Source organism: Gobio gobio (assembly GCF_949357685.1).
Source record: "Gobio gobio genome assembly, chromosome: 13".
Taxonomy (NCBI): Eukaryota; Metazoa; Chordata; class Actinopteri; order Cypriniformes; family Gobionidae; genus Gobio; species Gobio gobio.
Genome location: NC_137106.1, coordinates 4628984 through 4656212, shown reverse-complemented (window position 1 = coordinate 4656212; position 27229 = coordinate 4628984). Strand labels below are relative to the sequence as shown.

General features: G+C 35.5%; 1 protein-coding gene across 3 annotated transcripts in view; it reads left to right on the top strand.

Moving 5' to 3' along the window:
* Positions 1 to 2364: 2364 nt before the first annotated feature.
* Positions 2365 to 27229, top strand: part of spint1a (serine peptidase inhibitor, Kunitz type 1 a) — a 40490-nt gene continuing 15625 nt past the window's right edge. The window contains exons 1-4 of one of the 3 annotated variants that reach the window (XM_079833196.1): positions 2365 to 2451; positions 11296 to 11760; positions 19400 to 19557; positions 19651 to 19792. In XM_079833196.1, the coding sequence (XP_079689322.1) occupies positions 11352 to 11760; positions 19400 to 19557; positions 19651 to 19792 (709 nt within the window). In that variant the 5' untranslated portion in view covers positions 2365 to 2451; positions 11296 to 11351. Of the gene's footprint in view, positions 2452 to 4512; positions 4612 to 4634; positions 4998 to 11295; positions 11761 to 19399; positions 19558 to 19650; positions 19793 to 27229 lie in introns of those variants that run through there. The other 2 variants (XM_079833195.1, XM_079833194.1) reach the window with 2 other exon arrangements.

Below are 27229 nucleotides of genomic sequence, written 5' to 3'. Positions count from 1 at the left end.
AAATAGGAACATCACATTTATTAAGTTAAGAAATGTAAAGTTTAAGTAAGCAGAACTTGCAGATTTTTATTTTGTACTCAAACATTTTAATTGATCTTAACTTCAAATATTTGAGTAAGCTAATTCATACATTTAAATTAAAATTATCAACATATATTTTTAGTAGTGGAAATGTGACTGCACTCTAAAAATGTTTTGCTATATGGCACTAAAAATGGTTATTTTGCTTGTAATCATAGGGGAACCACTTTAAGTGCTGTATAGCACCAAATCTGGGTGCTTCAGTGGTTCTTTGGGATGACCGAGGTGCTATAGCACTGCTACCATATACAGAACCTGTTAAGATGTGCTATTCAGCACTAAAAGTGGTTCCCCTATGATTACGAGCCAAGAACCACTTTTAGTGCCATATAGCAAAAAAAAAATTAGAGTGTGGCTTTAACTAGCTAATTCAATAAATGCTACTTTGCTAATTGGTAGCACAATACTTTGATAGCATTAGAATAGCATAGCACTTGCTGAATGAGTACAGCAATATAAAACATTTAAAGGGTCACAACACACACATTTCTGCCAGTCTCATGTTGATCTTGAGTATCTGTAGAGCAGTGTTGATCCTTCATATCTCCAGAGAGTCTTTAGATTATCACATTTATAAAAGACAGAAACACTGAACCCATTCTTTCTGAAAACAGCCGAGTCCGTGGAGGCGTGCAGGGGGTGGAGCTAAAGAGTCATACACACACACACACACACATACACACACACTACACGTTGGTGTTATTCACATTATATGCACTAATGCGCCGATTGCCAACAAAACACACATTTGATCAGTTTCACTCACCACCTTCGGTTTCGACTCGTGACCGGGAACAAACACACACGCTTGCAGAACTCCAGAAACACAAACTGCATCCACTGTTCCCTTAATGCTGGGTTATTTGTGAAGCTGAACACGGTGATCTTTCCCTCACACGCACACACACACACACACACACACACACACACAAACACACACACACACACACACACACACACACACACACACACACACACTTCTTTAGTGACATTGTTGATCTTGTGTCTAAAAACAAAATGACAGCGCCGCCGACGGCTCCCGTAACCCGAACAAAGCTCTATGATGGACCGCTCTTGCTCTCGCTCTGTGTGTGTGTGTGTGTGTGTTCATCCGGGAGAAGTGACCATACAAAGAGTTCCACCCTTTATGACATCATACAGGGCCATACTCGAAAAAAACTTTCTGAAACTTGAATGGCACGGAAATACTCTGTCACACGTCCAACTGGTGTTTTGAAATGTTGTCCATGTTTATCATGAGAATCAACTCTAACAGTGTCAATAAGTCAGAATGCAGGAAATAGCATTAAACCCCGCCTCTTTAACATAGATCTGATCTCAAGCTAAGCTCATGCTCCTCTTGTCACGATGACGGAAACCCCCCAAAATAACAACATAACAGAAACTCTTCTAAACTAACTAACATCTAACTACTAAATCTCCACCTTAACTTTATAATCTTCCACAAGAAAACATGATATAACACTTAATTTTAGCATTTACTCTCCCTTTCGAGTGTCATGGCAAAGCATGCTGGGAAATAGAAATCCCAGCCCAGTCTCGGTTAAATTTAAGTTTGTCTAAATTAAAAGAAACAAGTTCATAAAACTCAAAACAATGAACAGTTCAGATGATGATTCAAATGTGTCAGTTTTGAGAACTCAAAAGACAAATAAAGTTCGAAATACTCTAATTTGTACTACTTTGTTTAATTTGAGTTGGCTCTCCTCAAACCAATTCATTATTTTGAGAGTTCGGGTTTATAGTGTTGATTAAACGATTGATAAATTACGAAACAAGTGCATATTTACTCTCTTGAATCTGGGCTAAATGAATAAACACTGTTTCTGCATTCCTGACCCTCAGCCGCTTCTCAGATACTAAACATTGTAAATCAGTGTCATAAAAGGATTTAATGCAGATTTATGTACCAACATCCAGTCCGTGTACTCAACAATGGTGTGTCTGATGTGTTGCATCAACATAAACACTTGTCTTTAAAGCATGTGATGCAAAAAGGATGTTGAGAGGTTTTCTTTTCATACCACACAAGCACTAAAACTGAGTTTCCGTTACAGAAACGATAATGCCAATCTCACTTCAGTGCATTGTTTACCTCAAACCTCAGAAACGCGACATTCACGGCATGCCCTTAAAAGGAAAAGTTTTGCAGAGACATCACATCCTGTAGAGGCCAAAATATCTGCGCATTCTTTCAGATATTGTGTGTTTTAAGGGCATCTTATTAGAATAAATCAATGTGAAGCGACATGATATATTTCAGTTAAACTGGAGAGCTGGAGGCTTTGAAGCTGGATTTTTCAGAAAGGTCGACAGCATTAAACTGCACTTCAAAAAGTCCTTTTCGAGGTTTGTGGTGAATGATGCATCTGATTAAGGAAATGAAACTGCATCGCCCTTCAATAGACACTTTATAACAGAAGTTAAACATAAAAAACTTTAATAAATTCGCTTTTTTATTAAAAAAATATGAGAAACATTATTGCATGTCAAAACAACCCCTTCACGCATAATGCAGCTGTAATAATTGTATATTTATCATATTTGAAGGGATAGTTCACTCAAAAATGTACATTTTGTCATTACTTACTCAGTTTCTTTGTTCTGTTGAGCACAAAAGATGATATTTTAAAGAATGTTTGTAACCAGACAGTTTACGCGCCCATTGACTTATGGCAAGCCGTTATTTTAATCCTTAAAACGTGTATCCATGCTCCTAGTATTTTTTAGATATAAGTATCTATTCCTATTATCTATTAAGTACTAGTACTTATTATTAAATATACTATATATAATATATATATACTATATACACTTATTTAATGCATACTAGTACTTATTCATTAGCTACTAGTACTTATTTAATACATACTAGTACTTATTTAATACATACTAGTACTTATTCATTAGCTACTAGTACTTATTTATTACATACTAGTACTTATTCATTAGCTACTAGTACTTATTCATACTAGTACTTATTTAATACATACTAGTACTTATTCATTAGCTACTAGTACTTATTTAATACATACTAGTACTTTTTTAATACATACTAGTACTTATTCATTAGCTACTAGTACTTATTAAATAGATACTAGTACTTATTTAATACATACTAGTACTTTTTTAATACATACTAGTACTTATTCATACTAGTACTTATTTAATACATTCTAGTACTTATTTAATACATACTAGTACTTATTCATTAGCTACTAGTACTTATTTAATACATACTAGTACTTATTTAATACATACTAGTACTTTTTTAATACATACTAGTACTTATTCATTAGCTACTAGTACTTATTTAATACATACTAGTACTTTTTTAATACATACTAGTACTTATTCATTAGCTACTAGTACTTATTAAATAGATACTAGTACTTATTTAATACATACTAGTACTTTTTTAATACATACTATTACTTATTCATTAGCTACTAGTACTTATTAAATGGATACTAGTACTTATTTAATACATACTAGTACTTATTTAATACATACTAGTACTTATTCATTAGCTACTAGTACTTATTTATTACATACTAGTACTTATTCATTAGCTACTAGTACTTATTCATACTAGTACTTTTTTAATACATACTAGTACTTATTCTTTAGCTACTAGTACTTATTTAATACATACTAGTACTTTTTTAATACATACTAGTACTTATTCATTAGCTACTAGTACTTATTAAATAGATACTAGTACTTATTTAATACATACTAGTACTTTTTTAATACATACTAGTACTTATTCATACTAGTACTTATTTAATACATTCTAGTACTTATTTAATACATACTAGTACTTATTCATTAGCTACTAGTACTTATTTAATACATACTAGTACTTATTTAATACATACTAGTACTTTTTTAATACATACTAGTACTTATTCATTAGCTACTAGTACTTATTTAATACATACTAGTACTTATTCATTAGCTACTAGTACTTATTAAATAGATACTAGTACTTATTTAATACATACTAGTACTTTTTTAATACATACTAGTACTTATTCATACTAGTACTTATTTAATACATTCTAGTACTTATTTAATACATACTAGTACTTATTCATTAGCTACTAGTACTTATTTAATACATACTAGTACTTTTTTAATACATACTAGTACTTATTTAATACATACTATTACTTATTCATTAGCTACTAGTACTTATTAAATGGATACTAGTACTTATTTAATACATACTAGTACTTATTCATTAGCTTAAATTGTCCCAATTTGCCTGATATCACCCTACTATAGTAGCATGAAAATAGATACTTGTACGTTTAAAGGATTAAATATTAAAATGGCTTGCCATAATTGACTTCTAGTGGGGGGGGGGGGGGGGGGGATACTAGTCAATGGGTTTGGTTTAAAAACATTCTTCAAGATATCTTCTTTGTGTTCAACAGAAGAAATAAACGCATACAGGTTTGGAACAACTTGAGTGTGAGTGAAGGACAGGATGTTCGTTTTTGGGTGAGCTCGCACTTTAATGTCTCATTACAGAAGTGACAGACACGCACCATAGCCACAGGCATCATGTGTTATCCTGCGGGTTAGCGATGCTGTCAGATTCAGACAACAGTCAGACATTAGAAAGACAAGAATGGCATGTAAATGAATAATGCAGTGCGGGGGGCGGAGCCTGACTCAGAGTGACTCGTGACGCCATCACTTCCTGCTCGCGCAGGTATCTCCTTCTCGGTATCGGACACACCTGAAGCTCCGGATACGCCGGAGTTTTCCTCGGAATCAACGACACATTTCTACCGAAACTCTAGGTTAACCGACGTTTTTACCTCTGGTCAGTGAGGAACAACACCGTTTTTGAGGAGACGAACGCTTATAGTGCCGTTTAATAGGTAAGAAGTTTACATTTTAAAATGTTTAACGATCGAACACGAAACGTAAAAAAAATCTACTGCGTTTTTCCTCAGGCGGCCTGTAATGTTTACGTTTGATTAAACCAGAGATATTCAACATTACTGTGGTGGTAAATCTTCAATATTGTGTCGTATATAAGAATTGTGTGTGTTTTAAGTTATCAATATAAATAGTTTTCACTTTTGTTTTTTAGACGTGACTTTTTTTTAAAAGGTAATTACCTTTTTTGGCGTGTTTAAAGTCTTTTTAGACTTGGTCAAATGGTTATGATAATGATAATGTATTATGCTGTATATTAAAACGTTTTTAATCTTCTCAGTTTGATCTGGAGTCTTATAGGTTGAATTTGGGTACATTGTGTCACAGTCATCTCAATGTCAAAACACGTGCAACGATGATTATTAAACTGGAGAGTTGTTGTTGAATATTAAATAGTTGACTTAAATATATATAATCAATACATCTAATAATACAGTACTATAGTAAGTACGAAAAAATACAATAATGTAACATAATAGATATAATATTTTCCACATTAAATTATATAGATGCCTTAAATTGGTTGATCATATTTGGAGTTCTGTTGAAACTATAAGCTATTAATATAAATATTAGTTTTCTCCTCCTTTTAAGTTGCTCTTGAGTCATTTATAAAGTGATTTTATTGGATGTTTTTGGCGAACGACTCATTTATTCTTTATGGATTTAGTCATTCTAAAAGCTTTAATATTAATTGGACGTTTTAATGTTTACAGTTTTCTCTGTGTTTTCAGATCGGTTTTTGATTCATTTTGATCATACTTGGAAGTCTGCAAATTAAAAGCGGTTACGCAATATAAGTATTACTTGGAAGTTTTCTTCTTTTAAGTTGCTCTTGAATCATTTACAAAGGGGTTTTATTGGAGGTTTTGTTCTTTTGGAGAGTGACTCATTGGTTCTTTGAATGCAGTTATTCTGCTAGTGGCTATATATAATAATACTATTATTTGGAAGTGTTAATGTTGAAAGTTTTCTCTTTTCAGATTGGTTTTGAATTATTAATAAAGGTTTTTATTGGAGGTTTTGTTCTTCTGGAGAGTGGCTCATTGATTCTTTATGTATTTAGTCATTCTAAAAGCTATAATATGAATATTATTTGGAAGTATTATTGTTTAAATTGTTCTTGTTGTTTTCAGATTGGTTTTGAATTATTAATAAAGGTTTTTTATTGGAGGTTTTGTTCCTCTGGAGAATGGCTCATTGGTTCTCTATGGATTTAGTCATTCTAAAAGCTGTAATATTAACATTAGTTGGAAGTATTAATGTTTAAATTGTTCTGGTTCTTTTGTAATTGGTTTTGAATTATTAATAAAGGGTTTTAATGGAGGTTTTGTTCTTTTGGAGAATTCTTTGTTCATTCTGATTCTTTATGGATTTAATCATTCTTCTGGCTATATTAATATTATTTGGAAGTTTTAATGTTTCAAGTCTTTTCGGATTGGTTAATTTATGAAAGGATTTAAGCGGAAGTTTTGTTCTTTTGGAGAATGATTAATTGGTTCTTGATGGATTTAGTCATTCTAAAAGCTATAATATTAACATTAGTTGGAAGTATTAATGTTTAAATTGTTCTTGTTGTTTTCAGATTGGTTTTGAATTATTAATAAAGGTTTTTATTGGAGGTTTTGCTCTTCTGGATAATGGCTCATTGGTTCTTTATGGATTTAATCATTCCAAAAGCTGTAATATTAATATTATTTGGAAGTTTTAATGTTTCAAGTCTTTTCAGATTGGTTTTGATAATTTATAAAGGGATTTGACTGGAGATTTTGTTCTTTTGGAGAATGACTCTTTGATTCTTTATGGATTTAGTCATTCTAAAAGCTGTAATATTAATATTATTTGGAAGTATTAATGTTTAAATTGTTCTGGTTCTTTCTTTTGTGATTGATTTTGAATTATTAATAAAGGGTTTTAAAGGAGGTTTTGTTCTTTTGGAGAATTCTTTGTTCATTATGATTCTTTATGGATTTAATCATTCTTCTGGCTATATATAATAATGATATTATTTGGAAGTTTTAATGTTTCAAGTCTTTTCGAATTGGTTTTGAATAATTTGTAAAGGAATTGACTGGAGGTTTTGTTCTTTTGGACAACGATTCATTAGGTGCGTTTACATGGAGCACTGTAATCGGTTTAAAAGTCCAGTCCGAATGAAAATGCTCCATATAAACACCTCAATCGGAAAAAAAGTGCCCAAACCGAATGAAATTGTAATCGGTTTGAGAGGGGTGGGATAAACCTTTTCATGAACCGGTCAAACGAAAAATTCCACCATGTAAGCGACCTGATCCGATTACGTGATATATAGTAGAGCCCGACCGATACTATCGGCCGATATTAGGCATTTTACAAACTATCGGTATCGGCATTTATGATGGCCGATAAATGAATATAAAAAATAAATAAAATATGGACGAAACACCGCTCAACCACATTATGAGTGTTGGCGTTTCATAGTTTGTCCACTATGGACAATGGATTTACTGCATCATCATCAGTAGTAGATTTTAGAAGGCAGGCAGAAAATGATTGAAAATGGTTTGTTGTAGCTTAATGGATAGAATTAAAAGAGTGCATGTAAAGGGATAAGCAAGTTGACATTGTAATTATAAGGTAGCTCATATTTATACTGTATATAGTTTATATTTTGCTGTTGTTGTTATTTATCAGAACTTAACTGAATATTTTTTTCCAGTCTTGCTCCGTTATATTTATGAAGCTTACCACATCTATTAATACTATATAGATTTTTTTTTTGTTATTGTGCTTTCGTCCAAAGGACAAAGTTTGTATTTTTATACATTTTATTTATCAGAACTTTAATATATTTTTATGCTCCTCTGTTCTGTTGTGACAATAAAACAAACAAGTTTATTTTTAAACTGCATTATCAAATTATTTTAGGGAGGTTGAGGGATCAAATAAGGGAAATCTGTTTAAGTTTTTTACGTGTTTCTGTATATATATATCGGCCGATATATCGGATTTTTAAATCACCAAATATTTGTATCGGTATCGGCCTTAAAAATCCTTTATCGGTCGGGCTCTAATATATAGCATGCGCGCCTCCACAACTGAAGAGCGCGCGCCACGCTCACACCAGGCTAATGTTGGCAAGAGAGGAAAGTTCATTTTTCTGAGGTATTAAACTTTTTATTTCGTAGCATGTTATGAAAATAATGTTGGAATAATGACACAGACATAGCCAGGCTACAGAATCTCATCTTGACAGCGTTTGTCCTAGGCTTCAACTGCGCCTGACAGAAGAATTTATTTTTCTGCGGGGAACATTCAAGCTGCTGGAGAGGTGTCGATATTTCTCTTTCTCGTAGATATAAAAAAAAAAGTTATTACCCACAGTCTAACGTTACTTTAATTATTTTTGTTAATATTTATACCTTTGTGATTATGGTATCTTTCCTTAATCATGAAATATCTTTGCGTTTAGTACTAGTAATGATGCAGAGCAAGTCTTGAGTGCATTCATGTTTCAGCGTATGTTTTTATTAATAATTTGGGTGCATTTTATTGTTCATTTTGTGTTTTTCAAAATAAATGAATTTAATTCATTTTGATTCCGCATTCATCATTCACAGCTGTTGAAATAGCTAGAGATGCTCCGATCAGCATTTTTGGGGCCGATCACCAAGATCATGATCTGCAGATTGCCGATCACAGAATGGCAGGGGAATGGCAATCTTTTATCTATAATCTTGCAGAGTTTGCACCATTTGTAGAAATGAAACTAACTCTAAATTAACTGAGTCAAGATCTTGAAGAACCACCAAGTGTTTATTTTAGAAAATGAGATAACTTAAGGCTACTGTAGGCCATCTTTCCCAAATAAATGTATATAATAAATGTATATAATTATCTCACCTTAATATTTGATCATGCAGTGCATTTTTGTTTTTAAAAACAATTTTTCAGGTAGGTCTAACATTAGTATTGAGGTAAGAAATACTAAAGACATTTAATAAGAAATCAAATGTAAATTAATACATTTGGTCTTCCCTGAATAAATTACATTAGATTAATCCTTACACTTAAGGTTGCAAAAGTTAGTCATTCAAGAGCAGTGAGTGTCATAAAGATTCATCAAACACCACAAGACAAAGAGAAACTCAGAGACAGCAGCAGTTTATTCGACAGCTGTCACTTTAAGAGCGAACACGGATACGCTTACATGCAGTTGCACAAACGTTCACTCGCGAGTCACGACGGGGTTTACGTGCATAGTGTGTATCTGACCATTTCAGCGCAATTTGTACTCGCAAGCTTTTTGTGAGACGGCGTGTGTGTGTGTGTGCAATGATAAACTTTAGTGACGATGCGACACTGCCTCGATTGTGCAAAGTGGCAAATCCTGTGTCAACTGTGCAGCTCAATTTTAGTGCACATGCGATGCGCTGATGTGAAGCCTTTTGAGCATTTTGAAAGGGAGAGAGGGAGCGCGCGCACGTGGTGATTCACGCGCGCTGTTTGTGAACTTACGTCCCACAGAAAGTTTTCAAATGACTGCGTAAGTTATTTAATATAGAAATATGAATTGTACCTCACCTTCAGCATTATAATTATTTTACCCGCGCCGGAAAGAGAATGAGACGGTGTCGCTGCACACCATGCCCTCGCTCTCACGGCAGGTGCGGGTTTATGTGTCGTCAGCATGCGATCGGTTCATGAGATCGGCCTTTTTGGAGACCGCCGATCAATCATCCCAAAGCGATTATCGACCGATCGAGATCGGTTGCCGATCAATCGGAGCACCCCTAGAAATAGCCATTGTATAGGACATAAATTAGTTTCAACTACGGCATGTCCGCCCACAGAAAATAAATAAATATAAAAATTACTAACACAGAACTATTGATCCACGATACTAACGTTACGAATCTGAGGCGGCAGACAAACTGTGTGCGCATGTCACTAAATGATTCTGACTGAAAGTCAGCACATCAGATCGGTTTAGATAACGCCTCATGTAAACAGTCCACCGAATCATTTAATTGGAATTATTTTAATCGGTAGGGCTGTAATCTCCCAGTCGATTAGTCGATTACTAGTCAATACGTTCTGGCTCGACCAAAATTCTGATTGGTCGATTTTTTGCCGCGTTCATTTAATTCGTTTTGCTGCGTTCATTTCATCAGTTTTGCCGTGCCGCCTACATATCATCAGGTGGAAAGCACTAATTGCTAATGGGGGTGTTTTCAGAGCAGCCCTGTTTCACAGGAAACAGTCTGTCTTCAGAACACCCCCATTGTTTTCACTTCTTTTGGATTTGCCCAACCCACTGGAGAAGAGAGACAGATTGAAGAAGGCTAGTTTTCTTGTATATTATTTATTTAATTGTGAGCGTTTTTTCTGCTCTTGATCTGGCTTTTTAAATAAATATTCATTTTTTATTAAAGTGGACGTGCCTTTTGTGTTTAAGAGTAAAAGCTTTAAGTTAATAGTCTATTATTCGTGTCTCAGCCGCGAAGCTGAGCTGAGCTCCTGTATTTTCGAGCTGCACAGAGCGGCTGAAATGATACTGTCTGTCAGTTATTATAATACATATGACAAAAACAATTGTCTAAATTATGTTGCATATTCCTCAAAAGTTCTTGTGATGATATCTAGTTGAAAACATATAGTACTATATTTTGAGAAATCATAGGCTATGATATTGCGCAGGTGCACGTGATGCAACGCTGTCAGAGCCGACAGACTCGTGTGTCAGACTCATTTCAGTGCTAAATAATCAGCTCAAAAACTATTTAATATACTGCAAATAGCTTACTAGTTTTTTATGTTTATTTATAATTCATTTATGCAGACAACAAGGCTACCAAGTACTGCGCACAGTGCGCAGCTAATTCATTTAACGTTTTTTTACCTAACGTCATTTTAGTCGATTTTTAGTCGAAAATTTCAGGACTTCAGTCGACCAAGATTTTCTTTGGTTGATTACAGCCCTATTAATCGGAATGACAAAAAAGTGCGCATGTAAACGTGGCTATTCTTTATGGATTTAGTCATTCTTCTGGCTATATATAATATTATTATTTGGAAGTTTTAATGTTTCAAGTCTTTTGTGATTGGTTTTGAATCATTTATAAAGGGATTTTATTGTTTTTTTTTGTTCTTTTAGAGAATGACTCTTTGATTCTTTATGGATTTATCCATTCTAAAAGCTGTAATATTAATATTATTTGGAAGTTTTAATGTTTACAGTTTTCTCTCTCTTTTCAGATTGGTTTTGAATCATTAATAAAGGGGTTTGACTGGAGGTTTTGTTCTGTTGGAGAATGACTCCGGCTCGGCTCTGGTTCTTCTGGACCGCGGCGGTTCTGCTCATCTTTCTCCATGCGGCTCCGTCAGAGGCTCAGGATGAAGGGAAAACCTGCATGGAGAAATTCAGCAATGGCAAAGAGGACTTTGTGTTGAACACGGATGAATCCGTGAAGGAAGGAGCCACGTTCCTGGCTTCTCCTCAGGTGTCTCGTTCTGAAGACTGTGTCCAGGCCTGCTGTAGTGATCCCAACTGCAATCTGGCTCTGATGGAACACGGACAGGATCCCAAAAGCATCAGCTCGTGCTTCCTCTTCAACTGCCTGTACAAACAGAGGAAGGTCTGTCGCTTTGTGAGGAAGAAGGGCTTCAGCAACTACCTCCTGAAGTCCGTTTTTAAAGATTACCTCGAGCAAAAGATTTCAGGTAAGAGGTGTTAAGTATGTGGAGGTGTTAAAAAGACATTGTTTATTTTACAGTTCAGTTTACATTTGTTTTTTGACATCTATTTTTAAAGAGTACATTGAGCAACAGGTGCCAGGTAAGAAACAAAGATCTTAAATGTCTCTTGTAGATATCTAGTGGTTTTTACAGTTCGATAATCAATGATTATATTCAGTGTTTTCGGGCGAGTATGTCTTAACTGTGGAGGACATACTCCTGGAAATACTCCTGCATGTTCAGACTTGCTGAAATCCTCACAAGTGTGTCATTGTTTCATATTTTAGTCGGTTGTAATAACCAGGGGCATGGGAATAATTTGATAACAGACGTGTTGAGTAGCAAAGTGGGTTTCTGTGTTGACTGGCGGAACATACTACAAAAAAGCGTATTTAATATTCATTAAATATCCAATATAATTTAGTTTACATCACAGCCATTTGATTTGAAAAAACTATGGAGTGCAGGGCTCGACATTAACGCTTGTCCGTGACATTTCATTTTTTTGAAGGGGCAAGTGAAAAATAATTTTACTTGCCCGACTGTAAAGTATCCTGATTAAAATGTCAAAAACAAAACATAACCAGGAAATCACCAAAGTGCAATAATGATTCTGCATTCAGTGTAAGTGGAGATCGATAGTGGATAATAATATAAAACGAACTGATGTCAACAAGGTTGAGCTGTTGAGGCTCGCACAGCCTCATGAGGAGAAAATCGAAAACAAATGATCGCAGCTCACACAAAGAAACTCAGTTAACATACACAGTTAAAAATTGTGCAGTTTTTATATTTATAACATATGATACAGTTAAGCAACATCACACGAGCAAGAGTGTTGTTTTCCTGAAAACCATCACGACTGAAAATGACTCCAGTTCCATAAACAATGAATTAACATTAAGTCACTTACATTTCAGATGCAATATTGACTGTTTTTGTTCAATTTCAGCAGCGACAATGGTTCCAAACAAAAATCACAGCAGAACCATAAACAGTGTGTGTTAGTGAATGATTCAGCGTTTGAATGAATCGGTTGAATCATCAAAGATTCAATGACCTGTTCATAAACCACTGCCTCATTCCTGAACGAATCAGCCGTTTGAATGAATCGACTCAATGATTCATGCATTAAGACTCATCTACTCGGTTTCATGTTTAAACATTCTTTCCAACTTTTCTTATTTGTATATTCAAAAATAGTTAAAATAATCTCATAAAATTATTTAATGCAGTTGTAATTTTTCAGTGTAAATGATTTAATTTGATTGGTAACAGCCTATAGTGTCTTCTTCTAATTTAATTTATAGATCAAATTTAAAAATATAAGATGAAAGCTGAAGCATAGCCTAATAATTTTTTATAGGTTCCAGGTTATAATATGCAAAAGTCTAAACATTAATCTCTAAAATTTGCAATAAGAAGTTATACTTATCAAATATAAAGGCTTAAACATCTAAAAAAAATGCACATTTAAGGGGCTACTCTTCTGGTGAAAGATACTTATTTAGTGCTTTAAATAACGTTTTTATGATATAAAAATTTTGTTGAAATTTCGTAAATCTCATCACCAATTTCCAAATCACATAAACTTAGGGATGCACCGAAATGAAAATTCTTGGCCGAAGCCGAATGCGTTTTTTTGGGGTTTTAAAAGAAAAATATTTATTTATTTATTTGGACAAATTTTTTCCACAATTGCATAAATTAAATAGTAAAAATTAGCTTTTTACTATTTTGTCTTGCTTAAAAAAAAAAAGAAAAAAAAGACAAAACTACAATATAAAATATTTATTTAACACTGAACATATTTTAGCATTCCAGCAGACATTATACAAACAAAGCACAATATTACTTCAAATACTTTTTTTTTTATGTAAAAGAAAATATATTTTTATTTGCCCATCTTATGCCATCTTATCTTTGGCCTATTATGCCTACAGATATCGGGTAAATGTACCCATTTAAGCACACTACTATCTTTGAGCTCAGATTATAAAAATATTTTTTTTATCCTACTTGATATCTTAACCAATTGATGTGTTTGTTATTATATACCTCCTGTAAATTCAAGCTAATCAGTCCATAACACTCAGAGATATGGGTATTCATGTGTTCACACTGTCTGGCGGCCATTTTGAAAGCTGTCTGAAAACTTTCACCAGAAGAGTAGCCCCTTAAATGTGCATTTTTTTTTAGATGTTTAAGCCTTTATTTTTGATAAGTATAACTTCTTATTGTAAATTTTAGAGATTAATGTTTAGACTTTTGCATATTATAACCTGGAACCTATAAAAAATTATTACAGTTCAATCCAAAAGATAGTTTTAGCAACAAAGCGCAGATGCTACAGAACATTGATAGCTTACTAGATGTAAGATTGTGTGCTACACTAATATATTACTTCACAGGCATTACTGGATTACACTTTTAAATCCATTTTATTATAAATGTTCAGTTTATTGATGTTCTGTGGTTTTACACTGCTGTAATTATTAAAGAAATCATATTATTGTAAGGTGAGCTTAAAGGGTCACTACTATGAAAATCACAGCTTCAGTGTGACATCAATAAGAAAAAGTGTAATTTCATAGATATTTTCAATAATAGCGGTTCATATTAAAATATGTATAGTTTTAATACACAACCTAGATTATTTATTTAGCAAAATTGTCCTTTTAAATTTTTATTTAATAATGTTTATTAATTAAAAAAGGGTTTGCAGTTCCAATAAAGCTCAGTGTGCTCCCTTTAAACGTCTATGTAAATACTTCATAAACAGACTTTAAATATTAACAAATGGTTGTCACTTCAAGTTAATCTTTATAAAATTATTCTTTAAAAATGTTGATTAAAATAAAGAAGAATTTCCCCGCAAAAAAACATGTGAGCTCAATGGGAACAGGGGTGTAAAGTGTACAAACATGTACCCATTAAGCACAGCATTTAATGATGTATATCTTCATTTAAATGCTTTTGTCATTTAAAATAAAATAAAATATTATTGTGTGAGCGATTAATATTATATTTTAACATAACTACTTGTGCTCAAACCAATACCCTGTGCACTAAAATGTCTTAATGTAGAGTTTGGTGAGCTTAATAGGTAATTAATAGGTGCAATTGGCCATTAATCCTTTTTGCAACATGAAAAACAATAGTTTTATCAATGTATTATATGAACTGTAGACTCGACAGCGAGCCAAGACCGCTCCATTTACAATCACTAAACGCTGTCGCTATGTCAGATCATCGCCATCTCACAAAGTTCAATGAAGCTGCTAACAATGCACAATAAATATCTTACTCACGTCGATTCGTGTCTACACTTTTTGTTTGTTCTTGAGAGGTTTTGCGAGCCTGTCACCGCTGCAGAAACATGTTGTAAATGGATACGACGTTCCACAGACACAAATATGCACGGAAGCGTTTGCCAATATATTATTACAGTATCACCCGAGGGTGCTCTTGCTTGCATTTGAGGGTGCTTAGGCCGGCTGCGTGGCGTTTGTGTTGCGTGTCAGCTGCCCTGTAAAAAAATATTGTTGGTTTCACTTAAAAACTTGCCTTAAAATTTTGAGTTAATTGAAATTAAACATTTGAGTTAATACAATGAAGGAAATTGGTTTAATAAATAGAAACTCAAAATATTATTGTATCTGAACCACATAATTTAAAAAAAGTGATAAAATGAAAATAGCACTGCATTATTACGAATAAAACACACAATTACGCAATTTGCGTACAAAGCATGGATGATGTCGATTCTCAAATGTTCATTGTATAAACTCAAATTTTTAATTTCAATGAACTCAAAATTTTAAGGCAATAAAATATTTTAAATATAGTCTTTGCTGACGTACAGGGAGGGCTATACTTCATGTTAAATATAAATATATAGCCTAATCAGGGCTCAACGCTAAGGTGTTTTTCTACTGGCCCAGCCGAGCCAGTGGTTAGATTTTTACTTGCCCTGCCAAAATTTTTACTGGTTAAGTAATAAATAAAATAAAATAGGCCTAGTTATTGTTTTTGTTGTTTTTGATCCATGTAACCTTAATAAATTTGGTTGACTCCAAAAAGCCTAACTCGTATACATGTTTAAATATTGACAAAGACAGTCTGTAATGAAATAAACAAATTAAAAACAGTTCTTTTCTGGTTTTTCATAGGTCTAAACTAGATTTTCAGGTACAGAAATGGTAATCAAATATAAAATATCACTGCATAGTAGGGATGCACCGATGTATCGGCCGCCAATATGTATCGGACGATTTTTGATCAATTTACAACCATCGGCATATCGGCTATATCATGAGTGGTTTATTAATGACCTGTGTGAAGGCACTGAGCTGTGTAATGTCTGCTGCATAATCCAAGATTATATGTAATATTCCATAATGCGGAATGCCACCAAATGTTTTGATGAATAAATAAAACGTTGGTCAGTCATTTAAATCAGTCGCGAATATACTAGTGTCGGTGAATATTAAGCCGAAAAAAGACTGTTTAAATATGAATCCTGCATGTTTCTCTGTCTCTGTGAATGAATGGAGACGCGCGGCTTCATTTAGCCTAACTCTTTCTCTCACTCACACACACACACACACACACACACACACACACACACACACACACACACACACACACACACACACACGCACACACACGCACACACACACACACACACTGAAACTCGCTGTGTTTTTCAGCCTCTGCCACCTCAATATGAGACACGAATGCATCTCCAGTCACTTCATGAGCATTTTACCGTTTTATTCGACGACAATCTATCGTCATATCAAAACACACACACAGGAACTCGAAGTACACGGCAACCCGTCAAAATAAAAGTTCAGTTTAACAAACCAAAATAAAAGTTCAGTTTAACAAAGTAATTGTGACAGGATTAATGTTGTACAGAAGAGCTACGTCTCAATGTAATAATAATATATGCATTTAATTTATACAGTTAAGAATATGCAGTATTATTTAACATTACACCTACTTAAAAAGCACTGTTTATTTCATATTTTCTGGTGTGTGTGTATGTGTATATATATCAGAATCAGAATCAGAATCAGAATCAGAATGAGCTTTATTGCCAGGTGTGCTTACACACACGAGGAATTTGTTTTGGTTACAGAAGCTTCCAGTACACAATGTAAATTGACAAGACAAGAGACAAGTAACATAAAAATTTTTAAAAAATATGTGTATATATTTATGTTGTGTATATATATGTTGTAAATATATTTATGTGAATATATTTATGTTGGCCTGCTGAATGTTAAAAGGATCCAGTGTATGTTCATTAGAAATTATTTGATAAGGCAGCAACAAACTAGCTAGTAGGCTATAAGTTAATGTAATGTTATTTGTGGGGTTTTTTTTTTTACTTTAAAAACACTCTATTTTAATGACAAAATTTCAAATAAGAGGGCAAGTGACAAATATCAGTATCGGTATCGGCCAATAATTGTTTGTTAAAATCGGTATCGTATCGACCCCATAAAATCATATCGGTGCATCCCTACTGCATAGTCTACACTGTATAAATATAGATTAACCTTTATTAAAGTTATTCACTCAAGAGCAGTGAGTGATTTTTACCATAGACTGTATAAGAGGACAAAATGCTTCCCTGACAATATTATCTGGATTTCTGTGTTTTTTTCACTGTTATACGGTAGGGGGCGCTATGACTAGGGATGGGTATCGTTAAGGTTTTAACGGTATGGCTACTCTTACCAACTGCTTATCGATCCGGTACTTTAACGGTATTCTCATCGGTTCGTTTTGTTACATAAAAAAAAAAATAATAATAAAAAAAAACAACTAATTAAGAACATAATGCTGCTTTATAATCTGAAAAGTAAAATATCTATAGCAAAAGAAACAGCCATGTTTGAACAAAACAAATATAAAACATGTATTTGTAAATGGACCAGTGTGGCGGCATTTTTTGTGTGTGTGTTTTATATGCATAAGATACAACATAAGAACAAAGTGCAAACAAATGTTAAATAAATACACAATAAAACAAAGACACTAATTAAAATCAACAGTGCTTTAATTTCAAGAAGGTCTACTAACATTAAGTAATACGGCCTACAAAGAAATCTAATAAAGTAATGATTATTAGAGTAAAGTTTGTCATTCAAGAGCTCTGCATATTTTCTCTTTGCCTTTTGTTTGATTCACATTAAAGGGTTAGTTCACCCAAAAATGAAAATTCTGTCATTAATTACTCACCCTTATGTCGTTCGACACCCGTCAGACCTCCGTTCATATTCGGAACACAAATGAAGATATTTTAGTGTAAAGCTGATGCTGAGAAAGGCTTCAGATAGGCCTCCATTGGCATTCAGAACATTCACACTCCCAAGACCCATAAAAGGCACTTAAAACATCGTTACAAAGTCCATCTATCCACAGTGGCTCTACAATAATCTTACGATGCGACGACAATAGTTTTTGTGCGCAAAAAAAAATCAAAATAACACCTTTATCCAGCTTGTTCTTGTCTTCCGCGTGTGCCTCCACGACGCATGCGCGAGAATATGACGCAGATCCGGCGTTCGGGAATCCATGAAATACACACTTTAGCCCCATTTTGAGAACTACGCTGAGACCTAAAGCACGATCAATGTAGAATCCAACAGCTGAGACACGCGCGTCTTCCTCTGCTCGTAAACAAATCGCTTCTGGGTCATGTGTCCGAACGCCGGATCTGCGTCATATTCTCGCGCATGCGTCGTGGAGGCTCACACGGAAGGCAGTAACAAGCTGGATAAAGGTGTTATTTTGATTTTTTTTTGCGCACAAAAACTATTGTCGTCGCATCGTAAGATTATTGTAGAGCCACTGTGGTGAGATGGACTTTGTAACGACGTTTTAAGTGCCTTTTATGGGTCTTGGGAGTGTAAATGTACTGAATGCCAATGGAGGCCTATCTGAAGCCTTTCTCAGCATCAGCTTTACACTAAAATATCTTCATTTGTGTTCCGAATATTACGTCTTACGGGTCTCGAACGACATGAGGGTGAGTAATTAATGACAGAATTTACATTTTTGGGTGAACTAACCCTTTAATGGCTCAATCGTCAGCAGGTTTATTAGACGCTGCCCCTTTAAGACCGAATGCAGATCTAATTATAATCTCCCATTTCTCCAAACTATTTCGCCCATTTAAGACATAAAACATGTTTAAGTGACTACTCGCCAATCCGGTCATTTTGACACAGTCTATTTGTTGTGTTGATGGTTTAGACGCACACACGTCACTTGTTTTTAGACTACAAGCACAAGGCTTAAAAACGCATTCAAGCGATAATCAAATGGACTAAAATTCTTGATGATAATGATTGCTGTTGTGTTGCTGCGCCCCTGGTTCAACCGTATAGATCCTCATCTTGTTTAGTATCAGTATCTTTTAGTCTCAAACTTTCATTTCCTCTGCATGTCTGAGACTTAAATGGCACTTTTAGTTCTCTAGTTACTCACCCTATCAGCTGATCTTCAGGATGCAAGATCCAGCTTGCGTTCTCTCTATCATTCTTATCGTCTTGTGCAGTTCCCACCGTTGTTGTTTCATATTGCATAATGTTTTGATTTCTTGCAGAAGTGGAGGACAAACCTCCGGTTGCATTGGCCGGGCAGGACCGAGTCGTTCAACCGCGTGAAGATGTGACCCTGAACGGCCTCGAGAGCCACGACGATAAAGAGATTGTGAATTGGGAGTGGGAGCAGGTGTCTGGAGACTCGTCCGCTGTTATGAAGGTAGCTGCGCTACTAAGAGTTCATTATTGGAATAATGATAGCTATACATTTAGACATTAAATTAATGTACAATCTCTTATTCTTTTTGGTCAGAAAGAGCATTTTAAGGATGCAGTGACCATCTCCAATCTTTCTCCCGGGATGTATAAGTTCAGACTCACGGTCACAGATGACGCAGGACAGACGGGCTCGACTGAGGTGTCAGTTTTGGTCCTGACGCCCGAACAGTCACTCCGTGAGTACATGAAAACGCAATGTTTACATCATTTATTTATTCACTTTTTAACTAATTGAAAAGTTTGATTTGTATGGAATGATAATCCGGACAATATTCAAAAGGAATTGCAAATTGCATGCATAATGTCGAGACATAATGGAAACACAAATTGCGTTTGTATTCTTTTTTTCCGTGTATGTAACATGTCTGCCAAATGCATTTCCAACGTCTTATGGGTTATGACACTGCCATTTTGTTTTGGAATAGCAATAGAAATTCACCCATTAGCTATTTCACTTCCTCCGTGTCCTGCCACAACCAGAACACAATATTCAAATGGAACATTAATCCTATTTGCACTTGCATTTCCAATGCCTAACACAGTCAACTGTCAATCAGGCTAGAGGGCGGGGCTTATTGATATAGTCGGAAAGTATGCCACGCCCTCAAATGGTGGAAAATGGGGAATTTGGCTATTTTGCAATAAAAACAGGCCAACGGAATTGATTTTATGTTCAACCAGAACAAAGAAACAAAAAAGAAAGCTGCCATGTCGGTGTCAGACTGCCTCAACTGCCACAGTCAATTATCTTGAGTTAAAATCAGAGAATCTATAGAAATTTGACATGATGTGTGAGTGGTGTGTTGTCTATATGACTCACGATTCAAGTAATCCAAAATTTAAACAAGAAAATGTCATTATTTAGTAGTTACATTCAATCGCGGTTCATGATCGTTTTGTAGGAGGATGCTCTGAATTCTGCTTCATTTCAGTCAAATGCAATCATATTCATTCAACCAGTGCTGGAAGTGGGGCGGTACTCACGCAGTACTGAGACTAAGACTTGTATGGTAATGTAACATACAGTAAATGATGTCTCTTACTGAAATATATATAGTAGAAAACCCATGAAAGATCCACGTTATTTAAAAAAAATCCATTATATATTTTGACAATGGGCGGCGCCATTTTGTTTGTGTTCTAGGTCGATGACGCAGAATGGTTGCACTCAACACACTCACACACACGTGCACACAAACTCACACACCAACAGATCGTCACGCGCACACACACTCAATCAGCTGTAATTTTATGAGGGTTGACTTGCCTAATTTGTCACCTGGTTCCACGTCAAGGGTTGAATCCGAAATCGCCCCATAAACCCTCGTTCCCTAGTATCCCTACTTTAGTAATACAGTTGCGTGCGTGCCGATCTCTGTGTGTGTGTGTTAGGACTGGGCCGATAAATGACATCATATCGAATTGCGATAAAATTCATGTCGATAACGATGATAAGCTCTGGACATTTTTACTCGATATAGATTACTGTAACACCCAATCGCACAGCAGAAATAAACACGACAACAGCCAGTCAGCGTGCAGCTTTTAACGTGCACATCAAAAGTACACCCTCTACTGGCAACGAAAAATCGACACGGGAAGGAAAAAATTAATGGAATTGGCGACGAACGTTAAAGGGTTAGTTCACCCAAAAATGAAAATTCTGTCATTAATTACTCACCCTCATGTCGTTCGACACCCGTCAGACCTCCGTTCATATTCGGAACACAAATGAAGATATTTTAGTGTAAAGCTGATGCTGAGAAAGGCTTCAGACAGGCCTCCATTGGCATTCAGTACATTTACACTCCCAAGACCGATAAAAGGCACTTAAAATGTCGTTACAAAGTCCATCTCTCCACAGTGACTCTACAATAATCTTACGATGCGACGACAATAGTTTTTGTGCGCAAAAAAAAATCAAAATAACACCTTTATCCAGCTTGTTACTGCCTTCCGCGTGTGCCTCCACGACGCATGCACGAGAATATGACGCAGATCCGGCGTTCGGGAATCCATGAAATGCTCACTTTAGTCTCATTTTGAGCACTACGCCGAGACCTAAAGCACGATCAATGTAGAATCCAACAGCTTAGACACGCGCGTCTTCCTCTGATTGTAAACAAATCACTTCTGGGTCGTGTGTCCGAACGCCGGATCTGCGTCATATTCTCGTGCATGCGTCGTGGAGGCACACACGGAAGGCAGTAACAAGTTGGAAAAAGGTGTTATTTTGATTTTTTTTGCGCACAAAAACTATTGTCGTCGCATCGTAAGATTATTGTAGAGTCACTGTGGAGAGATGGACTTTGTAACGATGTTTTAAGTGCCTTTTATGGGTCTTGGGAGTATAAGTGTACTGAATGCCAATGGAGGCCTGTCTGAAGCCTTTCTCAGCATCAGCTTTACACTAAAATATCTTCATTTGTGTTCCGAATATGAACGGAGGTCTTACGGGTCTCGAACGACGTGAGGGTGAGTAATTAATGACAGAATTTTCATTTTTGGGTGAACTAACCCTTTAAATCAAACGTGCAACTAACCTTGAGTTATCATCCAAAGACGACGAATTTGTTGATAAAAGGTAGCACGAATTGTTACTCATTTGAACCGCGTCACACAGACCATTTATCCGCTCGGGTCAAAGTCCAAATGGCAGCGCAGCGCAAGCTCACTAGAAGAGATCCGTTTACTCTGATCGGTCACGCGAGCAGTAAACAGCACTGTGAGATCCAGTGAGAAGCGCTTGCATTCAACGGAAAACACAAATGTCTCTGTGATTTAAACTAGTTTAAAGCCAGACAAAACAGCGCTGACATAGAGCAGAAACGCTGTGCTCAATGATACAGTCAGAAGGCTTTTCCATCTTATCCATAATTTACATAAGTTACAACTGCACCACATGGTACTGTGGCAGAAATGTGGGATATTCATATAGAATTGCATTATATTATTAATGTAGACATGTATTAAAGGAGTAATGGAATATTATTGCTGTATCACAGTATTTTTATTTAGCTTAATTTGTGCATTTATAGACTACTAAATGTTTTTATGCAACAGTTTTTCACACAAATACCATAGAAACCATATAGCCTAGATACATTTAACCATGGCAGTAAAGAGCTAGATGCATGTTTTTAACAGTGGTTATCGTGATCTAAATCTATCATATTATGTAAGACCAATGGTTCATTTGAATAAAACTCAGTCCTACCATATAAAAATTAGGTTGTTACAATTTTTACAGATGTCCGTGTTTTTGTTGATGAACATACATTTACATCTGCATCCTCCTAACTCAAGCTACTACTACTGTCAACTCACTGTCAAATGTGCATTTCACAAAACATGTAATATTATTAATACTGCAGCTGAAGATATATGCCAAAGTCAGGCGACACAAACCTGTTTCATGACTAGAAACAATATCAACCGTTAGCACATGCAGAAACTAAGACATACATTTATTTCTATTATGAAATTAATTTAAGGAAAAATGACTGGAAAAGTTCAAAACTGTGAAGTGTTTGGCATATTCTGACTATAAAGAGTAGTTTAAAACCCACAAGTAACAGTCTGGTTTCTACAACTTACACTTAAGAGCAAAAATGTGCCTTTAAATTTGAAAGAAAGAAATATTTTAAATTGATCAATATCGACTGATATAAAAAGATTTTATTGAGATAATTTTTTGGCCTTATCGCCCAGCCCTAGTGTGTGAGTTTGTGTGCACGTGTGTTTTGAGTGTGTTTTATATGCAATTACAGAGCAATTGATTGGTTTTGTTTAACTCTGAAACATTGCCGAGTGCAACCATTCAACGTCATCGACCTAGAACGCAAACAAAATGGCGCCGCCCATTGTCCAAAATATATAATGGATGCCCAACTTTACAGCAGAAAAACACATGTTTACAGTCTGGGACAAATTGTGGTTTTGGTCTATACGGCTAATTTTGCCCTTCATGACGACTGTGAGGGGGGCGAATTATTTTATTTAGTTTACATTATATAACGCATTAAAGTTCTGCATAATTAAGGGCGTGGCCACTTTGAGTGACAGGTGGATAGCCGTTTGTCTGTTAGTTATCACGTCACCTCAGCTCCGCCCACGTCCCGCCTCTTTGCCCATTTTCTGTTATCCGGGAGTTGACAAGATGGCGACGGCCAGCTCGACCCTACGTCCATATATTTTTACAGTCTAAAGCCCTATTCGGACGGGATTAGTTTAACATGGGGAGGTGGGGGTAAAGTAATTTTACCTCAGGACGTCTGTAATGTTAATGGCCAATTCGCACGGGATAAGACATCTCAGTAAAACTAGCAGAAATGGGAGGGGTAACTCGCTTTACGCACCACAGTAACCTCCTTGTCGTATGACGTTGCTTCCTGTTATCACTTGAGCAAACACACAACATGGTGCCAACAAGAACAACGCGAAACTGGAGCAGGGAGGAAATGCTGTGTTTAATCTCGGTTTGGGGAGAATGTCGTTTCAGAGGCAGTTTGAGACCATGGTGCATAATCACACTATTTGGGAACAGATTTATCGAGAAGTGTTGCGCCTCTAAGTGCTTTCTAACTTCTTTTTGCTTTAAATGGTATGCGGAAAATACTGGAGGTTTGCCACAGAGTTGTCCCACCACCTACAATGCAACCGAGTGCTTCTTCAAGCGCCTCCATGCTTGCAAAACGCGCCAAAAAATACTTTTAGACAGGAAATTACGGAATTTTACTGTTAATTTTTACAGCGGGTCTATTCGAACGGGATTTATATTACCCGAGGTCATTTTTCCGGACCTTTTTACAGAAGGTAAAAGTCTCCGTAATCTTTACTGACATTGTCCGTAATGATTACAGATAGTGATGCACCGATCATGATTTTACATGGCCGATTCCAATACAGATTTTTTTTCAAGAAAACGGTCCGATACCGATTTCCGTTTTTTTTTTTTTTAACACAATAAAAGAATGAAAGTATATTTATTTGGTATTTAACAGGCTTAATTGGCTTTTGGCTAATGAAAACAAGTCCGCAATCTGAAATTAACAAGAAATTTAATTGGAAATTAAAGGCTGAAAGGTGAAATTAAAGGCAACAACTGCATATTCTGCAATCCAAACGAAGATGTTTCTTAAATCAGCATTTGTTTTTAAATTCAGTGTAAAGAAAAAAAGTCTTTACCAGTGAAATTAAATAAAACCAAAGTATATATTTGTTCCAAAATGTTAAATCAAATAATGTTTAGTGCAACGAAAAAAACTAAGATGCTACAGCAGGTGCTTTATAAATCAAATTAAGTCGATGTAATTTTAAGGTAAATTAAAATGTATCATCCTATAGGCTACAGAACTGATACTATTTCATTTCAAAAGTGCATGCATGTTCTTCTTTAGGCTACAAAAAGAAGTATTTCGGATGTCACAAGTTAGTCTGTTTCGTTCTCATCCGATCCAACACGCGAGAAGCTGAGCTGAACAAACGCTTGTGCGGGCGCGCAGAGGTGAGCTTGCGCAACTTCAGCTCGCGCAACTTCAGCTCGCGCAGGAAAGCGGCTCTTCATTGCCTTCAGTGTATCTCGTCTCTTCCCTCAGTTCTCCAGTTTCCGTTTGTAACACACAAGTGACGTGTTCGTGAATGATTGCAATATAGGAGTATGTGCACGTGGGCGCACTTCCGGAAAAATCGGCAGAAAAATACAAAGAAAACCGATTTTTGGCCAGTCAACTCGATTATTACCGAGATGGCACATTCGGACGGGACTAAAATCACAGAGAACCTCTGGTAATAATTACTTTACCCCCACCTCCTCATGTAAAACTAATGCTGTCCGAATAGGGCTTACGATTAAAACACTACGGAGAAAGTCCAACATGATCTAAAACAGCCAATGAGGTGAAAGCATCATCCTGCAAGCTTTTAATACTCATAATGACCACATTTACTAGAGTTGATCATGTTCTATTGTATTTATTGTGGTAAATGTTGACTAGTTGTAGAATTTATAATAGAAAATCAGTTAAAGGAATAGATTTTTCACCTAAGATGTTTATTACACCTGTGGCATGTTATAGTTTCTAACTGTGCTGCTATTTTTCATAACAAATGCTATAGATTAAAAAAGTGAAGTGGAGCCGTCAATGGTCTTGCTTTGTAAATAAACCCTTATTTAAACAATTACAAGAACTATATGTTAATTTTAATGCTGAGTACAAGTTAGAAAGAGCTTTAAAATCTGGACTTGAATTATTGATTAAACAATCCCTCCATAACCACGCCCCCAACTAAGCCCCGCCCCCTCTGGTGAGTATTTTTCCCACTTCAAGCCCTGGATATCTTGTTTAATATGTTGATGATGGCTGCCTTTGCATATTGTATGAAGTGTGATGTTCTTGGAGGCCGTCAGATATGCATCATCACATGGTCATTGCTATCTTGTTCTCTGTAGAGTGTTTCTCAGTCATTTAATCTCATTTCTCATTAATGAGATTTGCATGAACGAGTTGTGGTCCAACAAGTTTTGAAGTGACCTTAATTACTTAGATTAACCATTTACCAGGATTTGTCAGATAGTTTCGTTCTGTTAACCCAGAGTCTTCAGGTCTTCTCAAACAGTGCTTTCTACTAAAACGAGCTTCGCTGAGTAATTTCATCTCTGCTTTGTCTAAACCTTCATAGAAAGGGCTCAGGAGTTGTAGTTGGGTAAGTGATTGCGTGATCTTTGCTAAACAGGAAATCTCTTGAGTTTTGAGTGGCCATTTCTTGAGTGTTTCAGAAACTGGTGCGGCAGGTTTTGCGGTGAGAGTTTCACAGAGAATGAGAACATTCCCGTCATTGAGGGTTTGTGAAGCTCTCACGAGTCTTTGACTAAACGTGTCAATCGAAAATCATGAATTCAGATGATTATAGACACATTAATTCTATTAGTTTGAATGCAGCATTTACATTATTCGTGTTGTTTTTGCATGATATGAGCTTTCAAAGCGCAGTGTTTGATGGCAAGGAAACGTGAATAAGCTACCACACATTTACAGTAAATCATTCACAGTTATTGTATGTTCCAGATTAAAGAGGTATTTGATAAGGTAAAAGCATGTTTATCAGCAGTAAACCAGATGTGGTTCGGAGAGATCAACTGGTATTTCTCTGCTTTCATATTTGTGTAAGTGGTGGTTTCAGTTCTCTGTTTGAGTAAGCCTTCATATTTCACATAGTTCATGTTCACACACACAGTTGTGTAGATGTGCAGTATTGTGTTGACTGTAAAATGCCTTCAGGAACACATTCTTTATTTGACTAAGTTTATATTGTATGATAGTTTAATTCCTGAAGGACGACACATTTATGATGGAGTGGTAGAAAAAAAAGTATGGACTTTTTTTCTGCCACACAATAAAAAAACATGTTAAAAAATATATAATTCTGACCTTTTTTTTCCTCAGAATTGCGAGTTTATATCTCAAAATTCGGACTTTAAAACTCACAATTGCGAGTTTATTCCTCAAAATTCGGACTTTATAACTCACAATTATGAGTTTATATCTCAAAATTCGGACTTTAAAACTCACAATTGCGAGTTTATAACTCAAAATTCTGACTTTATAACTCAA